This window comes from Pseudochaenichthys georgianus, chromosome 3 (assembly GCF_902827115.2).
Source record: "Pseudochaenichthys georgianus chromosome 3, fPseGeo1.2, whole genome shotgun sequence".
Lineage (NCBI taxonomy): Eukaryota > Metazoa > Chordata > Actinopteri > Perciformes > Channichthyidae > Pseudochaenichthys > Pseudochaenichthys georgianus.
Genome location: NC_047505.1, coordinates 18672081 through 18694655, shown reverse-complemented (window position 1 = coordinate 18694655; position 22575 = coordinate 18672081). Strand labels below are relative to the sequence as shown.

The 22575-nt window shown below is 39.1% G+C and overlaps 1 protein-coding gene across 2 annotated transcripts in view; it reads right to left on the bottom strand.

Moving 5' to 3' along the window:
• Positions 1-22575, bottom strand: part of prmt3 (protein arginine methyltransferase 3) — an 82723-nt gene that overhangs the window by 35145 nt on the left and 25003 nt on the right. For both annotated transcript variants that reach the window (XM_034075134.1, XM_034075127.2), the window contains exon 11: positions 11155-11233. In XM_034075134.1, coding sequence (XP_033931025.1) covers positions 11155-11233 — 79 coding nt within the window. The remainder of the gene's footprint in view (positions 1-11154; positions 11234-22575) is intronic.

The window sequence follows — 22575 nt, the reverse complement described above, 5'->3', positions numbered from 1 at the left end:
CGTTTCCAATCACCCCTAGAATACTTCTCAATAAAACAGCCCTTATGTGTCAACACAAAATCGTCCGCTAATTCAGCAGCTCTAAACGCGGTGGAAGGTTTCTGTTCATTCACATAAGTGGCCACACGCTGAGGGAGAATGTCTTTAAATTGTTCCAAGACAATGAGTTCACAAAGACCGTCAAAACTTGCAACCTTTGCTGCCGCGCACCACCGCTGAAAATGAGAAGTTAAATCACGGATAAACTCCACATGTGTCTGCTTATCTCCTTGACCCAACTGCATGGCCAAAAGCTCCTTTTGCTGCTCGAACGTCAAACCAGCTGTCTGAACCACTACCGGCACGAACCCTGCCGCACCAGACTCACTCTTCTGCAACACCCCCTGCTCAAACAAAGATGACACAATGACAGTTTTAATGTCATGTTTCCGCTTGCTCCCCACAACAGCAATGTCATAGTGCTCTGCTATTTCGACTAGGGATGCCAGCGATTATTCGAATATTCGCTACAGTCTCCATAATCGAATATTATTTTTAAAAATCGATTTTATTTATATATATTTTTTTTTAATGTTTTTTTTTTTTTTTTTCTGGCTTAGTTTCAACCAAAATATATATAAATATATATATGCTAATAATCAGAAAGCAAAGTATTAAACTGCCAACACGCATGGGCATAAGATTAACCCAACAGAGAACTTCCCCCTAATTGCCTAAACAAAATCTTCCTAATCTCACCTAGTCTTCATGTGGCTTGCGGTGGGTAATTACGCACTGGAACCCGGCGGAGTTATGGAGCGACCTGCACGCAGGTAACACCAAGAACTCACGCGGACGTGCCCCCGAGACAGCTGTCCAAAAACAGCTGACACTAACCACGTCGCCACAACACTATGAAAAAAACAAACAGACGCAACCCAAGGGGAAACGCCACTTAAGCCTAGCGGGGAAAACTCTTTACAAAAGCGTAACAAGCAGCAACATATTACCTTCTGATTGGCACACAAAACCTGACGACATGTCAAACACTAAAGCTTCCTGAAACCCAAAAAACATGATGTGTCCCCCAAATAGCAGCGCCGAGCCAGCACACAGCTGGATCACATCAACTAATTAGCTGCTCAAATGACGCCATGTGCTCTGAGCACTACACAAACTTTTAACCAAATAACCCATAGGACGAGCCCCCATTTGTTATGACCTGGGTCAAAAGGCCACAACAAAAAGGAGACACACCATGTCAACGGTTATCAAAACATGTTTATTTAAAGGAAACAATCCAAATTAAATGAAGTGCAACAATAAGTAAGGCATGAGGTGTGGACGTCAGTGGTATCAGTAGTGTAAATACAGGGTGAGGGTTGCATGAATGTGTATGGGTGAGAGTGTTGAGGTGCACAAAGTAAAGCAACTAAAGTAACAACCATATATACTCAACAACACAAGGGGCCTATACTGCGAACCTGGTTCAACCTAACCTGGATATGTTTGAGTTAGCCGGTTGGCCTAATCCAAAACATGCGCGCTCTCGCTAAACTGTCCTACGACGCTGGTTATCAAGTGGATCGCTCAAGCCAGCCGTGTCCTATCTAGTTAGGTGCGCGTTCACATGAAAGGGGTGGTATCTGGAGCATTCGACCAATCACAAACATGGAGTAGCATACTGACAGCGCAGCGTCATACTTCCTGAATGAAAAGTGAACTTTAATACTAGTCAAAAATGAAGAAGTTAAACTTTAAACATCCATGACTTAAACACTTTATCCAGGATCAAAGCCACATAGCTGCACCTGCAAGGTGAATACAGCTGGTAACAGAACAAGTGTTTGAATGCGTACATTAACAGGTTTATGATATCACTGCCCCGTCTAAAACACGATCTGACTTCAATTACATTTGGCTCGAGTGTTTCGTCAACTTAATGTGTTGCTTAAAATAATACTTCTGCATACAGTATGTGACACTGTGAGTGTTGCACGGCCAGATACGGCTCAGCTGACTCAGATAATAAAATATATGATACATTATGAAGTGATATGCCGCGGACTGTACTTAATGTACTCTGATCCGGTTACTTATGTTGTGGCCGATATTTAAGTAAGCTTTCTTAACGCTAATGTTATAATAGTCAGATTGCTCTGAAGATGGGAGGTGATATTCTATTAATGTTCACGTTCACACAGTCGGTGATTTTTGCCGGCCGTCTTTCCTTTCTCCTGTAATATGACTTGATCGCTTTAAACTCCGCACACTAAGCTCTGATTGGTCAGCAGGCGGTGCTTTCACTGAGTTGAGCTCTTAGCCTGCAACCTAACCTGGTCCCGACCAGGTTAGCTGCTTAGCATATATTACCATGGAGATCTAGCCTGCTAAAAAGAGAACCAGCTTCGTAGGACCGGAAAGCCGGAGTTTTCCCTGAATTTAGCCGGCTAAGCGAAAATCCTGCTTCGCAGTATACCCCCCAGGTGTCTGCAGGGGAAAGCAGAGCCACAACAGAGAGGAGCAGAGAGGCTTCAAATAGCTGCAGGACACCAGACCCAGGTGCCCTGAGTTACTGTAATCAATGCAATCACTGGAGCCAATGCAGCACAGACAGAACAGCCACACCCTCTCTACTGATGGACCCACAGGGGCATCGCACATGTCAATATCATGACAGTCTGTAGACCTTTTACTCTTAAGTTTTTTAACTGTGTCAATAATTTCATTTTCATCAGTCCCTCTTAAGAATATAGTTTCCTTCACATATATATCTTTACTTTCAACACCATCACTACAACCATTATTTGGAATTTCCCCAGCTAGACAAGGACCAACATTGACAAAGTACTTATTGAAATCTTCAGCAACTGAGGTCATGTCATAAATAACTGTATCGTTTTTTGACAAAAAAACTGTTTGGGTATTGTGCCTTTCCATTTCCTTTTTTAATAATGGTATTTAATACATTCCATGTGTTTTTAATGTTATTTTTGTTATCCTCCAATAATTTGTTGTAATGATCCATTTTGCTACATCGTATTATCTTTGTTAGTTTGTTTTTGTATGTCTTGTATTTTTGTTCAGCCTCTACTGATCCATTCTTTAAGAAGTCTTTATATAATTCCTTTTTCGTTTTACATGCATTTAATATTCCCTTAGTGATCCATGGTTTCTCAGCATATTTTTGTTTCACTATTTTCTTTACACAAGGACAATGTTTTTCATACAGCCCTGATAGAATATGTAGAAATGATTCATAGGCTTCATTTGCATCTGGTACATACACTTTGTTCCAGTCTTGTTTAGATAATTCTTCTTTAAAAGAATGAACAGACTCTGGTGTTTTGTGTCTTGTAATTGTGACTTTTCTGGTGTCTTTTTTTGATCCTAGTACAGTTCTGTATTGTTGCAAAGACTGGCAGGTGATCACTTGTGTCATTGATTAATATTCCACTTATTACTTTCCTATCCATAACATTTGTGAATATGTTGTCAATGAGTGTAGCACTGTGTGATGTTATTCTGGTTGATCGTGTGATTGTAGGGATATTACGGACTATGGTGTTAAAAAATATCCAAGAAAAACGTGTGTTATTTAAGGTAATTAGGTAGAGGCCCTTTTCTATCAGTAACGAATTTAGCAGTTGAACATACAGTAAAAGTCAACTGAGTGTCACTTGCAATGACAGTGTTGTGTTTTTATTTTATGAACCTTTTACATTAAAAATGGTTTTATAAATATTATGAATATGGATAAATACTAGGCTATTTATTATAAACATTAGTCCTTAACATCTATCACTGTGTATATCACCATTTTTTAATTACATGTTTGATAAGTTTATATGAAATAAGAAATGAATACAATTAAAATGTAATTATCATATCATATATTAAGTAATATCATACATTAACCCCATTATAGCAGATGCCACATTGAATGGATGAACACATTTATGCATCAATAATTACAATGGAGTATTTCTAAATACATGTTGTAAAAATACTTATATGTATTTAATACTAGTAATAACATGATTAATTTTACTTTCAGATGATAATACTTTTCAGGGTTAGGGTTACAGTAGGTCCGGTCTCACAGCGCTTAGTTCTCTGCTGCAGAGAGGAAGAGAAGATCACTTCTCTAAACAAAGTCAAAAATCGTACATCCAAACGGAATAAATATAATTAATTATTATTATTAATACGTTAAAGGTGGGGTAGGTAAGTTTGAGAAACTGGCTCGAGATACACTTTTTGTTATATTCCATGGAATGCTCTTAACATCCCGATAGCAATGAATATCTTAAGTACTTTGACAAAAAATCCATAAAAAAAATGTCATCTGTGGAAGCCGTAATACTGTAAAAAGCAAAACCAATGGATAGCCTACCTGCCTGTCAGCCTCCCATCGGGGCACAAACTTATCTCGTGCCCTCATTGGTCATGTGCGCGTTCGTGTGTGTTGGAGAAAGGGCTCTGTAAGGAAGTGGCAGATTTTCTCCGGTTGTGTATTTTCAAATTCTAGCGATCTCGAGCCGGTTTCTCAAACTTACCTACCCCACCTTTAAGTCTTGTTCATTGTTTTTCACTTTTATTAAATGTTTGATATTTCCGGCACAGACCCTTTCATACCGGCAATGCGTGATAGAAACAACAGGAACTGCGACAGCATAAATATGTGAACACAAACCAGACTGCTGGAGAAGAGAGATCACAGGGGGGGGTTGGGACAACACTGGCAAGAAAATATCTCTATGGAGAAAGGCCATGACCGTGAGAACAGAAAAAAGAGAGTGTCGAAAAGCTGAACGTAGGTGGCGAAAAACAAATCTCCAGGTTCACTTTGAAATCTATAAAGAGAGACTTGGCCTTTATAATTTGGAATTGAAAAATGCACGACAGTCTTTCTTCTCTGACATCATTACCAAAAACAACGCACGTGCCTTGTTTGCTACCGTTGACAGACTAACTAACCCCCCAGAGTCAGTAGCCTCTGAATTTCTATCCACCAGGGCATGCAATAATTTTGACTCCTTCTTCACTGACAAAATTCAGAAAATCAGACAAGCAGTCAGTGCCTCTGCATCAGGTACAGCAAATGTGTTGTCCCTATGTCCACCTAATATCAATTCAAACACCATGACACAATTCCATCAAATTAATGATAAAACCTAGAGGACATTATACAACTTCCTCCACCTGCTGCCTTGATATTATTCCAACAGGATTTTTCAAAGATGTTTTTCCTTGCATGGCCTCAGATCTACTTCATATAGTAAACAAGTCTCTTCACTCAGGTATTTTTTCACAGGCCCTGAAAATTGCAGTCATTAAATCGCTCTTAAAAAAGAATAATCTAGATGCTTCAGTAATGAACAATTACAGGCCCATATCAAACCTGCCATCTCTAGGTAAAATCATTGTTTTTCAACAGTTGAGTAACTTCTTGCATTTAAATAACTGTTTTGATGTGTTCCAGTCAGGCTTTCGTCCAAACCACAGCACTGAGACTGCTCTTGTAAGGTCTTCAATGAAATCCACTTAAACACAGACAGTGGCAGAACTTCAGTGTTAGTATTATTAGATCTCAGTGCTGCGTTTGACACTGTTGACCACAACATATTACTAGACTGACTAGAAAACTGGGTGGGACTTTCAGAAACAGTTCTAAATTGGTTTGAATCCTACTTAAAGGACAGAAAAAACGTTGTTTCTATAGGTAAATACACATCTGAGTTGACAAATATGACATGTGGGGTACCTCAAGGCTCCATCTTGGGGCCTCTTCTCTTTAACATCTACATGCTACCACTGGCTCAGATAATGAAAAACAACAAAATAAGTTACCATAGCTATGTGGATGACACACAGATATACGTAACAATTTCACCAGGAGACTATACTCCAATTCAAACACTAAGTAAGTGCATTGAACAAATCAATGACTGGATGTGTCAGAACTTTCTCCAATTAAACAAAGATAAAACTGAGGTAATGGTTTTTGGAGCCAAGGCAGAACGTATAAAAGTTAGCGCTGAGCTTCAGCCTGCAATGTTCAAAACAACAGATAAAGCCAGAAATCTAGATGTAGTCATGGACTCTGACCTGAGTTTCAACAGTCACATTAAAACAGTTACTAAATCAGCCTACTATCACCTAAAGAATATATCTAGGATTAAAAGACTAATGTCACAGCAGGATTTGGAAAAGCTTGTCCATGCTTTTATCTTCAGTAAACTGGACTACTGTAATGGTGTATTTACAGGTCTCACTAAAAAATATATTAGAAAGCTGCAGCTGATTCAGAACGCTGCTGCTCGAGTCCTCACTAACACTAAGAAAGTGGATCACATCACTCCAGTTCTGAAGTCTTTACACTGGCTTCCTGTGTGTCAAATAATAGATTTCAAAATACTGCTGCTGGTTTATAAAGCACTGAATGGTTTAGGCCCAAAATACATTTCTGACCTCCTGCTAAATTATGAACCATCCAGATCTCTCAGGTCTTCAGGGACTGGTCAGCTTTCTGTCCCCAGAGTCAGAACTAAACATGGTAAAGCAGTGTTCAGTTATTATGCTCCAAATATCTGGAACAAACTCCCAGTAACCTGCTGGTCCGCTGCAACTCTGACTACTTTTAAATCCAGGCTGAAGACTTTTCTTTTTGCCGCTGCTTTTAATTGAACTATTCACATCTTAAACTGCACTGTAACTTGTATCCATGTATTTTTTCTTTTAATGTTTATTTTATTATCTTTTCTTTTTAATGACTGATTTGAAATGTCATTTTCTTAATGTCTTTAATTTTTTGTAAAGCACTTTGAATTGCCTTGTGTTGAAAGGTGCTATATAAATAAACTTGCCTTACATTGCAAACAGGCTTAGTAATATCGACAACATATTTTATCTTGATATAGGTCATTTCACATCAGAGACCTGTCGTATCAAAGATATCATAGATAAATCTATAGTCTATATAAAAAAAGTAAAACAAAAAAAAAGCCTATTGTGGTATTCTTTTTCTCATCTCATTAAGAATGTTTGCATTAAATTAACATAATTATTCCAAGTTAAATTATATAAAAAAAAAAAATATATATATATATATATATATATATAGTCCTAGCCTACTATATGAAGACGTAAACTTTCAAAAGTAAACTCATGAACAGCTTCAAGTACAGTATATGTTGTATAGCAGCAACACAACAATAAATGTTGCCATAAACTATGGAAACGGTTTTTGGTGAGCGTGATAGAAATGATAGAGTTATTATCATTATATCATTATAAATCTAACATATATGTTAGATTTATAATGATATAACATTTAATGGCCTTTCCCTAAAGCACTAATAATTGATATCCACCCTCAAAACAATATTCAGAAGGTCAAAATATTGGTATACTATAACATCTCAAAAATAATCATTAACAATTATTAACAATAGCAATTAGCTATTGCAATAGTTGATACTAAGCAAACAGTTAGCTGTAGTGATATTAGACTATATACTAAAACACAAAACAGTTTGCAGTATAAGAAAGGGGGCAACAATTAAGGTATGAAACGTTAGAAATAGTAAAATGTTAGCAGTACATTTAGCAAGCAGCAGCAATGAAGCTTAGAAGCAGGCATGAAGAAACGGAAGTCAGCAGGATAGCAGTTTGGGATGTAAACAGACATCTCTGTCATTTGAATAGGGGCTTAGTTGGAGTGCATACACCCTTTATTATATTCCTTTCTAGTTGGACACTTTTATGTGCTTCAATTATTAGCGTGGCATATGCTAAGTCTAGCTTCAGCTAGCAAGCTTATCAGTTCTCTCACAAATGCTGTACATATATTTACGCTTAACACTTTGGTTTTGATAGCATCATAGCAATGATGAGTTTCTGTATTTTTATTACCCACATTTTGGCTTAAATATGTTATGGATATCAGAAAAGCACATAGATTTGATAAGCATTTTTACACTTTTTCCACCTGACAAAGATAGGGTTCACAAAATGCATTCATACAGAAGTTTAAAAAAAAAAAATCACAAATTGTTAGACAGCGAGAAGAAAAGGAGAAAGAGATGGATAGTGGAGACACAGAATCCTCCAGAGAATTTGAACACATTGTAAAGGCTGTGAAACCAAGGTTGCCCCAACCTTTGTATGAATACCAATAAAAGGAGCAAACTACAAACTGTTTTACAGGCATTGTTTTTACACTTTTAAAAAACATAAGCCTTCAAATGAGATTTTTTTTATTTTACCTGGCATGTGTGTTAGGGCTCAGTCTCACATAACCTTCGACATGTTGGACCATAAAATGTGTGAATGGATGGTGACAGCTCGGTGATGGGCAACTCATGGCCTCTCATTATTAGCTGAAGCCTGTGTGTGACCCTGTGAGTGTCACCCTACCTAATGACTGCACACACATATTTTTTACACACCTACGGATGCAAACAGCAGATTTGTCACTTCATTTTACTCTGATTACTGGACCGACAGAGTAATTACAAGGACCGGGTGAGAGGAGGACGGAGAGATGCTGATTTGGCAGAATCAAGACAGGCCCGTCTGAGACTCATAGTGAAAAGAAATGGAGATGGAGAGACGAATAGGCGATGGATGGGGTGCTGTGGTGTGGATGGAGAGGGAGAAAGACTAAGAGGAAGAAGGGGGGTGGGGGGGTACATGGGCGTCCCCAGATTCATGGCTTTGACATCTGCGTCCTTCTCGACTCGCTGCCCACAGCCCGTTTGTCATGCCCCCCTCCCCTTTCACTTGCTCTCTCCATCCCCCCCATTGGTTGGCTCTGAAGGAGGGAAAGACAGTGTGGGAGGGGGGGGGGGCACGGGACAAAACGGATCCCTTTTCCCTGGACGCTGTGCTGTGCCAGGCAGGCAGGGACACATTTAAGGATGAAGGGGAGGTTAATGTAGTGGGGAGAATGAGCGAGCCGCTGTACCTCTCTTCTAATGTAGCTTAAACACACATACAGCGGCACTGCTGCAGGGCCATGAGCACACACACTCAAAAATCTGAAAAAAAGCTAATGGATGGAGGTTAATACATCTAATGTAACACAATTATTGTAAAAAGAGTAATCATTTAAAAGATATCACATTGTTTGGATTAATGCATTAAGGTGCAGTCTGCATGTGATGATATCCAGGAATATTTGCTCTGCAGATTGGCACATAAATACTGCCTTGGCAATGTTTACTTGAACAACAACATGGAGCAGCATCCACTCGTTTTGTATGCTTAGCACCATACATGCTGAATTAGGCATGGGAAATGCTGATAAGCTTAACAAAGTGTTCCCTTTTTGACTTAATGCTCCCATATCAAAGCTCTTGGCGGAAGTAGATGGTTCTGCTAGACACATTTTCCTGGTTTTGAGTGACACAAAATACACAGGATACACAGGGATCAGCCTGTTCTGGGAGCATCAGGGTTAAAGGCTTATGACGAACCATATGGTGTTCTCTGACCTATCACGTTCTGCCTGACTCTGGTTTGCATGTCCAAACTCCCTCGCAAACAGATCTGTCTCTATATGTGGGGTCATTCTGGCTGTCAATCTGTGCGTGTGAGCGTGTGTGTGAGCGTGTGTGTGTGTGTGTGTGTGTGTGTGTGTGTGTGTGTGTGTGTGTGTGTGTGTGTGTGTGTGTGTGTGTGTGTGTGTGTGTGTGTGTGTGTGTGTGTGTGTGTGTGTGTGTGTGTGTGTTTGACCTATCCCTGGTGTTCCAAGGAGCCATTAAAGGCATTGTGGTGGAACCGTTCCGTAGTTGTGTCACATTCGGCACAAGCCATTAGATCTGGTCAGGGGCAGGGATGGGATGACCCAGGAGACACAAGGCAAATCCCTAATGACAAAAAGTATGTGCATACTTTATGTGTCAAACTGTTGTCCAAATAGTTATACTTGTAAGAAATAACCATCTCTTACATTTTGCATCCGTCTTGGTTTTGTGTTTTCATCTACGCCCTCAAGGTTATGTTTTCAAACACTGTAGCTTTCGTGCATATGAAAATAAAATCTTTGAATCTTGAATGTTTAAATTCAAGTTATTTAAAAATAATTGTTACTGTACATCCAAAAATGTAAACAGGTTCACAATAGAATTCCAAGAAGCATATGAGGATCAAAGCAACATCACTGTGCTTATGCCAAGCTGCTATGAGGCAAAAGTGCAAGCACACATTCTTCAGTCCAGCCAAACGTGAGACATGTTGTCTTTGAAGACAGCTGTATGCTGAGGTGAGATGTTGAGCCTCCCCCTCAGCTGTATATGTCCCCACCTCCTCAGAGAGTATTTCTCTGACTAAACATCTGAATCCTGCAACTGAAGCTGAAGTTTTATAGTAAAATCTTCCATTCTGTCATAGGTTTCTTGCTTATGTGTCAACTGGTTTGTATATTTGGAAGAGAAGTATTTTTATATATGCTGCTTGTACTGACGTGAACAAATTAACACACAATATATCCAAAAACCATAGTGGGCTAGCATAAGAAGTTTCTCCTGCTGACAGATCACACCATATACTTGCAAGAGTTGTGCTCCATTTGGTTGTGCCAGCCTGCCGCTTGTAACATAGTGGCAAGGAGAGGGAAACTCACTGAAATGGAGGTACTTAAAGTGGCAGGTCTGACGTTAATTCTCTACCAGCTGCTAATTGAAACAAAAGCAGTTACTTTAGTGGAAATGTTGTTGTTAACCTTAGTTTACTCTTTTCACAACATATTATTCTTTATTGGTTACAATGTTGTTGGTTCACATTATGTTATGTCTTCATGGTGCTCTTTGATTTAGTTCAGCCAGATGGGTGTTGATGCACACCCAGGATAGTCTGATCTACTGCACAAAAAATATTCCCGCCCCCAAAACGATGGAAGTTGGGTTTGTCTGTCTGTGGTACTTTAGTGTAACCTAAGCAAAGCAAAGCAATCTTCCTACTTCCCTGGCCACTTTGGTCGATTTTCAAAAATGTGTAGAAAACAGTGTTTCATCACTAATGTCATGAGTTATTTAGCACTAATTCATAGACTTAAGTATAGAGTAACTAAAAGACAATGCCTGAAGAAAAAAAAGTGAAATGTCCAACTCTACAGTGGCAAACTTTTATGCTACCTTTTTGTTTTTATTTTGGGAAGATGTGACCTACCTGAGCCATCGTCAGCGAGGTAGGCGTCTCTGGCGTACAGCACAGAATCCAACATGGACTCAAACAGCAAGAAGTAACCCTGCAAAGAGAGGAAAATAAGCATCATCACCAAGGTATCTTCTGGAACATGTGTACTGACAATAAGGCTGTCCTGAATACCATTTTTCGGGCTCCAGATATTCTTTTTTTTTTGTTGCACTTTTATTGTCATTACACAGTACAGGTACTATGTAATTAAATGGTTTCTCTCCATTTGACCCATCCTAGTGTCAAGTGCACTAGGATGCTGTGTAGGGAACGGTGCCATGCTCAGGGACACCTCGGTAGCACTTGGTCTTGCCGGGACTTGAACTGGTTCAACCTTCCAGTTGCCAAGCCAAGTACCTATGGACTTCGCCACCACCGCCCACACATTCGGTAGTAATCAGCAGCGAATATTCGGCGCGCGCTTCAACACGTGTATTTTGGTTTATTCAGCATTCATTTTGTTATTCTACAGTATTGCTGTGTTATAGTTATTTGTTAATGTAAATAACCCCATTTATGATCTTTGAAATTGAAAAGGATATCGCATTGTGTTTGTTACTTCCGTTGCAGTTGTATATGTCTTAAGCGTAATTTGGCTTGGCTTCCTATTTTGTATGGACATGCTTTTATTTTTTAAGGAGAGTTAGCGCTGTTGACAGGAAGTTGTTGTTGCTATGGAAACAACGTGACGGACGAAAGGAGCTGAGATTAACGGAGAAAAGTAATATCGACATATAAAGACGGAGAAAGTAAACAATAAAGTGTATGGTTAAGTGTTAGCACCCCCGAAGAGGCACAAGCTCTTACGTTGATATTGGAGATTTCAATAAATTCAATTTATTAAAAAATAACGGGGAAAAACGAATATCCGAATAAAGAAATTGAAAACCGAATAATGGGCCAAGGACCGAATATTCGGGTACAACCCTAACTGACAAACGGGCAAAAGCAGCTGTCCATATAGCATTATCTTTTTTCTTTGATAATAAATGCTTGCAAGGACAAAACTACAGAACCGCTGGACAATTTAATTATTTTTGAATGCAAGATCACTAAAGTGGAAATCTGAATTAGCCGTGACTGTGAATCGAGTAGTGCGCCCACGAGGTCTGACCCCAAACATCCACATATTTGACCCTGGGTTGACCTTCTGTTCTGCTCCAGTAGATGGCACATTAACCGTGGTATTATTCCATTAATGGGGAAATTGAGTTTTGTCCACATCTTGTTGGCTTCGGCTTGAGTGGCAGGAACTGCTGACAAATGGCTTTTTTAACCTCCTCCCCAATCCAAGCAGCAGATCTACAGTACCGATTGGCTATGGTGCACCGCCAGCCCCTTGAATATGGTATTTATGTGCACAACAATCGGCGGTTTCAGACATATGGGATATCTCCATCTGGGACAAGGAGGTGGAGCAAAATTACTACGTGTACATTTATACTGTAACTTATGACCCATATAGTCCTGTACAAGCTTTGACAACACTGACTGGCTTTAGGAACAAAAACACCTTTCTATGCTTTCAGATGTGTGTTTTACGATGAAATCAAGAGCACAAGCAAAATACGACATCCTTCAATTTTCAGGCAATGATGAATTTGTCCTCCTGTTCACTGTAAATCTTTTAATCCTTCCATGCCTTTATATGGATTTCTGGATCAGTTCTAATGGACTATCTGATACTGCCATTCATTCAGGAATAAATAAATCATCAGTTTACACATGACCTGACAATTTCTATCATTCTGCTATTTGTACAGCATACAGGAAAGAGGAGTTATTTATTATTACAAGAACTTTGGTTCTATCGAATAAGAAAACATAACCATCAAATATCTTGGTACAGGGCAGCATCTTTTTAAAAAATATATAAATAGTTTTAAGATAATCATAGAAGACCGTAAAAGACAAAAGATGAGCCAGATTATCTAAACCGATTTATTTGGGAGTGGGGTAGCAATAATAATAATAATTCCTTACATTTATTATAGCGCTTTTCCAGATGCTCAAAGCGCTTTTACAAATACACATTACAATTCAATTCAAAACCTTTATTTATCCAGGTAAAATCCCATTGAGATCAATGATCTCTTTTTCAAGGGAGACCTGCAGAATTATTACATTATTGTAATTATGTATTAATTACACATATCATACATGCAATGGTCACCACTGGGGACAATACCCACAGGAGCAAGTGTCCTTGTCTTGCCCAAGGACACAACGGCTTTACAGACACAGCAGCGGCGGGTTTCACCCCTTGATCTGATGATCATTGCACAGCGCACAGCGCACTGCGCCACACCGTCCATCTTCACGCCTCGAAGTCATCGAGGCACTTTTACAAGTACACATTAGTATCATACATGTACTGTGGACAATACCCACAGGAGCAAATCCGGGTGAAGTGTCTTGCCCAAGGACACAACGGCCTGACGCAGTGGCGGGTTTCGAACTGGAGTTCCCCAGCACCCCCTTGATCAGATGCACAGACCACTGCGCCACCCGTCCCTTGTTGTTATAAATTCCCAACTGCCCTGGAAAAATGCTTTACTACGCCTATTATAGCATATTAAAGTCAATCCAGAAAGTTGTCTGAACCTTTTTTATTATTATTTTACAATGGATGTTGGTTATCATCCAAATAATAGGACAAACATTTACATAGTTTTACATTTGCTTTAAACTATATAATTATTATTAACTGGTTTGGCCATAGCGGAACAATTTTACAAGTGTGATACAAAATTGTACAATACTGAATCAATCAATATGATAAGAAAGTGTTTTACTATTGCTACTGTAGTGTAAATTAATTTCTAGTAGTTTAATATTTGGGAAATGGCAATTATGTTAGAGTGACTGAAACATCAAAGCAAGATGTAAGCCGCAACACAAAGATGACATTTGCAGCATTAACAGGTCAAATATGAGAAAGAAAAATGAGTTATGTTGAAGATTTCAATATCTCTACTTTCTTGTCAACCGGGGCCAAGGGCAAGGAGAGGTGAGGACCATGACACGAGATAAAGACTGAATGAGGGCATGTGTGTGTGGAGGATGGGGTTGTGTATGATGAAGAGAAAGTAGAGGAGAGAAGAAAAGCAAGACAAGTGATATAGCGAAGACGCAGTGGCCAGCAGAATAGTAATTTGGTGAGATAAGAGGCTTATTATTCAAATAAAGACAACCTTTCATTAGAGAAAGGAGTTGCGAGCAAGCGTCAGACAACCGGGGAAACGGCTCTGATTTATAACCAAATTCCGAAATCGTCACCATCTCTGAAACGGGCCTGAGCTGATAATGACAGCGATGAAGCTGATATAACCGACTCATCCTCTGCGGGACGATAAAGGGAAACGTTCTTTTGGTTTAGCGACAGTGGACTGGTCTCGAACCAAAGTCAGGTCCGCGAATCGTCTGCTGCGGACTGGTGTGGTCGATGTCCTTAGCAGCCGAGCGGGTCGTTTTTTTAAAACCCCTGCAAAGAGATCACCAGCCTCGTAATTTAGATCCCAATTTCACGGGACGCTGCTTCTCTTGACAGGAAGAGGATATGAGAGGGAGAGATGCCGAAAGCAGAGTCACACCTTACTTTTATCACGTCAACAATGCTCCAGGATTACCCCCCCCCTGCTGCCTTTTATGTCCTCCCAGCTGCATGAACCACATTCCTCCTAATTTATACATCTGCAATGTTAATTACCAAAAACACAGAAACATATACCTACTTCTGTACCATTCGAATTGGACGTGAGGAGGAAATACAGCAAAAGCACTTACGTTTGTCTGAGTCTGAATAGATCTTGCCCGAATACTTCAACTTGTAAATGACAAATCAGCAGTGAGCCTGTCACACCTACTGTACAATATAACAAGTAAAGGTATTGAAAAGGGAGACTTTTAATGATACACAGGCATCCTTCAGGCCAGTCAGTGCTGATGTATTAATTACGGGAACACAGCGTGCAAATGTAAAATCCTTCACAGTTTCATCAAACTGTGTCTCAGCGTTTTAATTAAAAGTTCCAAGTTTTAATATATATTCCTACAATTTCTATATATTCAGCAAAAGACCCCGGGTAAGTGCAACAATGAGTCATACCATCTTATTTAATCAGATCGACCTGTGAAATTTCAGCAACTCTGTAGAATGTTTCAAAGGCTAAAAGTGATTGAAAATATTGGCTAAAATGTAAGATTACTTAATATAAGGTTTGGTCAACAAAAAGGGAATAATGTCCACTTCGCTTTCTCAAATTCCAAGCTGATGTCTCAAATGTCTTGTTTTTTTTTTAATCCAAAATCCAAATATTTTCGGCCGGAAAATAAATCCATTATTAAAATAGTTGGCAACTATTTCTCTGTTGATTGACTTATTGTTGCAGCTCCAATTTATTGTGTTCAAAACAATGATAGCAAAATGTTGAGCTTAGCCTAGCAAGTAAAGTAGATAACTAACTAGCCTATGGCAAAGAGAAGCAGCAAATCAAAGGTGATAGATCCACGTTCTTGCAAACTTTCAGGTGAAAACTTCATCAAAAAGAAAGAGACTTCAGCTGCCTAACTTTCTCTTTTATCTCCCTTCACTTTATCTTAATTTATTTTGTGTTGGGAAAACAGGATTAAATCTAAACACCAGACTGAGGTCTTTGATACCATTTCCCCCAATCAATATGTCTGCCTACGGGCTCAGTGACTAAGACGGGCCGAAGTGTTAGTTTGAGAAACCAGCGTCGCTTCGCAGTACTGGCTGGTGCGGGCCATGCTCTGCAGTATAGTCACTGTGCATTTCCATAAAAGAGACTAATGAAAACCTAATGAGAATGGGCTGGAGCAGCTTATGCACATTAACACAATTAGCATATAAAACACATTCACGAGTGGGCTACTACACACATCTACATATACACAAACACACAAAAAGATAAAAACTGCAAAACAGTTTTACAGCTGTGTTTCTTATGTCTAGAAATCTAGCTTTCTAAAGAGATGTCCCGTCCCCTTATCTTTACACAAATGCAATTCAGTTTTTCCCTGTCTTAGTGAAAATGCATTGGTGTGCTACGATTTGCAGATGTCCGTGTCCATCAACCAATGGGACACTGAGTGACTGTCAATTATGGGTACCAAGAAGCATTTTGGTACAAAATCTGCATCAGCGGTTTACACTTTCCTCCGCCCTCCAGTACCTCCTCTCTTCTACTGCATTAAACATACGTCTTTCTCAATTATTGCGGATCATCATCACTTCCAGTCCCAGCAGGGCCCAGGCAAAATAAAGGTGATGGTGTGCATGCATGAACGTGTGTGTTTCTGGGAGTACTGCCATGCTTCACTGCATACCGATGGCAGCAGCTCTACGTCAACAAGCCTTTCCTATACTATTCTCTGGTCAGGTGACACCATATTAGCATAAACATGTCACATACATCCGAGTAATAGATTTTGGAGCCTTAACGCTTGGCGAGAGTACGTTGTGTAGGTTCCAATATCAGCGTAATTTCCATTTAAAAGGCATGCAAATGGGAGATAGACGGGAAAGATAGTGTAGTAGCAAAGTAATTTGCAGTATAGCTACAAGGTTATTAGAAGCAGGGGCTCATCTGAGAAAAAAGATAAGAACATTATGTGATTTTAGAAGATGGAACGATCATTTTCATGGGCCATAGAAGATTTAAATTAAATTATCTAAATGTATTTATTGTATACAATGTACAATACAATGTTTAGGAAAGTAGCATATTTACACTAGGCTGTACATGAATTCTATATATTTAATTGTATTTTACACAAACACATTTTTACTTCCCCAAATTGTATATTGTAAGACACACATTTGCTGCAAAAATTATTCAGTTGTGTATCTGAGGTGAAGATTGGAAACTTTCAAAGAGAGAGTGAAATACTTTGAAGTTATTTAAGCTTAACTTTTCAGAAATCTTTGACTGTTTTCTGTTCAAGAATGTATTTTTATTGAAATACCAATGACTAAATAAATGAATGAAGATAGCACAACGTCTTCTGAAATACAAACGGTTAGTGGCTGTAATGACAAGAACAACATGTCAGCAGTAGATAATTTGATATTTCATTTAAAAACACAATTTCCAAATGCATGGATTTACTGTTTGGATTTTGTGAAATGAACCTGAATATAACTTATTTGGTTTGAAGGTCAAAGTCAGTCAGCAGCAGAAAAAAAGAACAACGTTTGCCTTTGAGTGCCTTTGCGATATAAAAAGTTATAGCTTTGAATTGACACTATAAAAATCCTAATATACTTGTACTGCGCTTTGTACTTGCCCAAGCATTTACAAGCCGTTATTAAAATTCATCATTTTGAGGGAACATGGAGACCATTTCTTGCCACAAAAACAATGTCAACTGAGCGGTACGGGATTATGGGTTTGGTTTTATAAGAATGTCAGTTTGAGGGATATTTCAGGTCGTCAGGTGCAGGTTCTGTATGTAGCAGCGTTATTCAAACCAGAGAGCACTTACTCACATCGTTCGGTAGTTTCGATACATACATTGATATTGTATTGAATTGCAGGTCTTTATATACCACCCTGCTTGTTGTAAATGGCTGCCTACTGTATATGCCCTTATGACTATACTTGACTAGGCGCGAAGGGGGAAGAATAGAGTTGCATAAAAACAGAGGGGGGTGTGTACCAACAGAAAACACAAATGTCTCTCTCTAGACTTGTTTGGGATCGACACATTCATGAAAATATAAACCCATGTTATCTTAGAGGATGAATGACTAAATCTGAAAAATGTAATACATAAGAGGTAAAAATCAGAATTTTAGCAACACCAGGTCTAAAGCAAGGACTCTGTGCTTGAACGTGTGTTTATTTACCCAAAGTGTCTTTTGCATTTTCTCTAATTTGCAACATTGTTGATCTGTTTCAATAACCGGAAATGATATCAGCTGAGTTTTCTGTATGAGAACATATCTTACTGTAAACTAAAGTGATCAGTATGTTTTTTGAGCTGGAAACCATTACTTCTAGATGTGTGAGAAGAGACACTTTGGGTGCGTCTCACTTCGGTTATTTTTCATTTCCTCGCTCCTCGGTCTCCGTATCACCGGAAGTTGATTTGTCTGCGCCATCTGGAGTAGCGTCCCAGTGGCCTTATTTTTCCCGGAGGACCGAGGATCGAGGAACTACCAGACCATCCTCCGGTGAAATCCTCAGACACTCGCCCTGCCCCCTTACTGTGTATCGCTCACTGATTGGACGATGCAGCGCATGCACTGATCTGGCTGCTGTCAGACGATCAGCTGTGCAGCGTCATCACAAACAGACGTCGCTTCACGTGACGCTCCGGAGGAAAGGACGTCCCATTGCTCTTAAAACTAATTTCCTTGCTTCTCGTGGTTTCCTTGCATCTCTCCATGTTTCCCTGGTGGGAGGGACTAAACGCAGGGAAACGACGCAAGTGAGGGACGCAAGGATTTCATTTAACCAAAGTGAGATGCAGCCAGAGACGTTACATTGACAACTTGGACGCCATCATTATTGCTGCAAAAGAGCATTATGCTATGCAGTGCTCCCTGTGTTCCTTTATGGAACAACCTGCACTTAATATTAAACAAAGAAAAATCATTTTTCTTAAAGAAAAGTTAAAGCAGCTTTTCATGGAGCGATAATAGTTCACTTAAAAAAAGGGTGGGAGCTTGAACCATAGGCAAAGACTTACATGGGGGTAGGAAGGTTTATGGTGTAGTTGTTTGTTTTCATTTGTTTTTCTTTCAATTAAGGACCCCTTTGTAATAATGCTTTCTATTCTCTTGGATTTGTGTCATGATAATCTTGTGCTTTTAAAGTCCTATTTAAAAAAAGAAAGGATTAAACTGTACTGTAAACATATCAAATGTTCCGATCAACACCAAAGCAACAAATACCTGCCAAATAAAAACGAATGGGATGGATGACATGCATCAGAGCTTTTGTTACATAGGGCATCTGGCTGGAAACGGCTATGTCTCCAAATGTGTATGGGTGTTTGCTTGTTTGTGTGTGTGAGACTGACAGCTAGTCAGACTGAGGGACAGGATGACTGATGACTACCGCCCTCTGCCTGGGCAGGTGAGTCTCCCAGAACGGATAATAAGGCTAAAGAGAAGGGGCTGCCATTCATTTGACTTCCCATCTCGACCGCACACAATGAGTCAGACTTTGTGTGTGCCAGGGAGACTTGTTGTTTATTGATACTTTTTTTGTAGTCCAACTATGATTCCCTCAAGGTGAAACATCAGAGGTGTGGGCACAAAGAAACCCTCCACAGCAGAGAAGTTGAACATGGCCACTTGACACTTTTTCTTCTTCAGGGTTCCTCTCAAATGTAATGAAAACACTGTGGCTGAGGACCAATTTGATATTCTGGGAGAGTTTCTCCAAGGAGAGATACCATGAGAGCTACCACATACCTAAATATGCTCAGGGACACTAGCCATCCCCCTGTACAAAAACTGTTTTCAAGAAGACTATATATGATCATCCTCGTGGATTCATCTTCTTATTATAGACACATGCATTTCCAAACATTTGGACTACCTATGTTGTAAATGTATTATCTTTTCAATTTACACACGGCATCTATAACCTCTGTTGCTCTCCCTGAGGTTTCTCCCATTTTTCCCTTTAAACTGTGGGTTTTCTCCGGAAGTTTTTCCTTGTACGATGTGAGGGTCTAAGGACAGAGGGTGACGTATTGTCATACTGATATTCTGTACAAACTGTGAAGACCACTGAGACAAATGTAACATTTGTGATATTGGGCTATATAAATACACATTGATTGATTGATTGATTGATTGATTGATTGATGATGATGATGCAGGTTCAGCATCCACAGTAAAGAAAATACAGTTTTTGCTCCAAGTAAAAATCAACACTTCTATCAATGGCTTTTGGTATCTTCAGTTTGTGTTTAATGTAGGGAAGGCAATTTCATACTTTCATACTACAGGACTCCTGACATTGCCATTGGTAACACATGGTTTGGTCCCACCGAAATAATCAGCCATTACACAGTTTCTTTTTTGGAATGTGGTAACAGCTAAATTGATTGTTTCTTAAAGTGTTACGCTAATTCATTCACATTAAATGCAGCAAGAGATATGCACAGAACAGTAGCTGCAAACGGCAAACGTTCCACATGCACAGACACAGGCTTTGCCTCAACCATCCAGCGGCATTAAAACTCAAACACTCGCATGATTGTCAGTGACTTTTCAGATGAGAAAAAACAGCCAATGCATTTCTTGCTACAAGTCAAGGTGTACAGTATATCAGATATTTACATTTACTTCCAAAAAATGACTGAAATGCAAATGTTTACTGACTGGACTTTTCTATTGAATGCAAAGGACGTTATAGTCTCGTTGCGTTATGTAACTAACATGTGCATTTCCATTAACAACTCCTTTAGTTGTTAATGCTGACTAAGGTAGTATGTAACTAAAGTTTGTTAAAGCCTAATCTACTCTCATGTCTGTATTTTGGCGTCAATGCCATTAAACACCATCAAGCTAGCAGGCCCATCACTGGTGATTGATCTTGGAGTGACAATCTTTATTTAGCCTTTGGGGTACTCGGCTCTCCTCCCTCTCTCCCACTCTCTTATCTGCTCTGGACTGTTTGTTTTTTCAGTGTGCTGAGAAAAAGAACCGATCAATGTCGTGAGTTATGAAATGACAGTGGTGTCGTCTCTCAAACACTGCCACAGCAGACAGACACTCATTTGCCCCTTTTCCTCCACCACCACAAATACAACACATTCATCACCCATCTCTGTCTATTAGCCCTGTAACCACTGTCTGTCAGCTCGACTGGACTCCTGTACTAGAATCCTTCATTTTTTTTTTTTCCTTCACGTCCTTAATTTTCAGATAAGCAACATGGTTGTATCATCATAAACACTTCCATAGTTATCTATATAAAGCAACCATTTTCGGATATATGGACAGTTAAAGTAGTAATCCGCTCTTGCTTTTCCAACCCCAAGCTTTTATTAATTTATTAGGTGTCATTTTTGGTGTCAGTTTTCATCTATCCATTTCATCTGTATATTCGACCAATCCAGGGATAACACCTTAATTTCACTTCACAAGACACATTGTGTACTTGCTTTTGTTCGGAATTAATAAAAAATATCCCCATTTTCACTGATCGCCTTCCACTCAAAATAGACTACTTTCCTGGCCAGAGGGCAACATCTTTAATCAAACACATGTGATCATAGATTAATTTATGTAGTAGTTATTATTTTATTTATATTAGCCCATGGCTCTCATGATATACAGAGCATGGATTTGTAGACCTTTAAATTTGACGTTTGTAGACCTTTTTTTCTACATATTTCAGATGAATAACACCATAAACTAAGCAGACTGTTCTAATATACCTTCTATCCAAATTCTTGGTTATCAGATCATGTATTCCAAGTTTTTTTTCTTTTTCTTTCATTTTGTCAATCCTATACTCCTACAAAGTAGATGAAGGTATAAAAAGACTGAGTTCTCTGAAGTGCTGGATGCTTATCTATTCTTAGTTACAGAATTCCCTCTTGTGCATCACTGCCATTGCTTTGACCCAATTGGCCATTCTGGGAACATTAGAGGCATTAAGCCATGATCAAAGTCACAGCATATTGAGGTACCATTATTCCACATAAAAACTGTTGTTGAAACAGAATGGTTGGGTATAATGCAGTGACGAACTGGGACATAAATGATAAGTGATTTTAAAATTATAATCCTTACGATTTCAGTTCAGATTAATTTAGCAGTACAGTTTAATTAGGTCCTTGAAATTTGGGGTCAGCAAACACTCTTTGGGCAGTTATGAAAAGAAAACAGAAGAGCAACTGGTGTGTCTACTGTATTCACAGAGAAGCCAAATATATCAGAAATCTTCTTTTGGGAGAAAAGAAACACGTGAGTCGAATAATATTTTTGTAAAATCATTTAAATTATATTTTGTAATTAACACTTATTTAGATTCAGTGGATGATCAATCTTCTACCCGCACATGGTAATTCCCATTTTCTTATTTTTAAAGAATTAACATTTAATATTTTATTTAATTGACACTGAAGAACAAGCCATCTTCTGAGGCAAAAAGAAATGGAAGAATTACACACTGGAACAAGCGAACTTCCGGATATCCCTGTAGTAATGAGACACTACATGGCTGTAAGACGAAACCATTCAAGTTTAATACAGTCAAAATCCATTTACCCTGGCCAGAAAGTCTATTCTTGTGACAACTGTCATTTTTCCATTTTATACCGGCAGATTGGAGGGCAGCTTTTGAAGTCCTGGTCACTCTGAGAAATGTCTGCCATTGCCGCCATGATGAGAATTGACTGGAG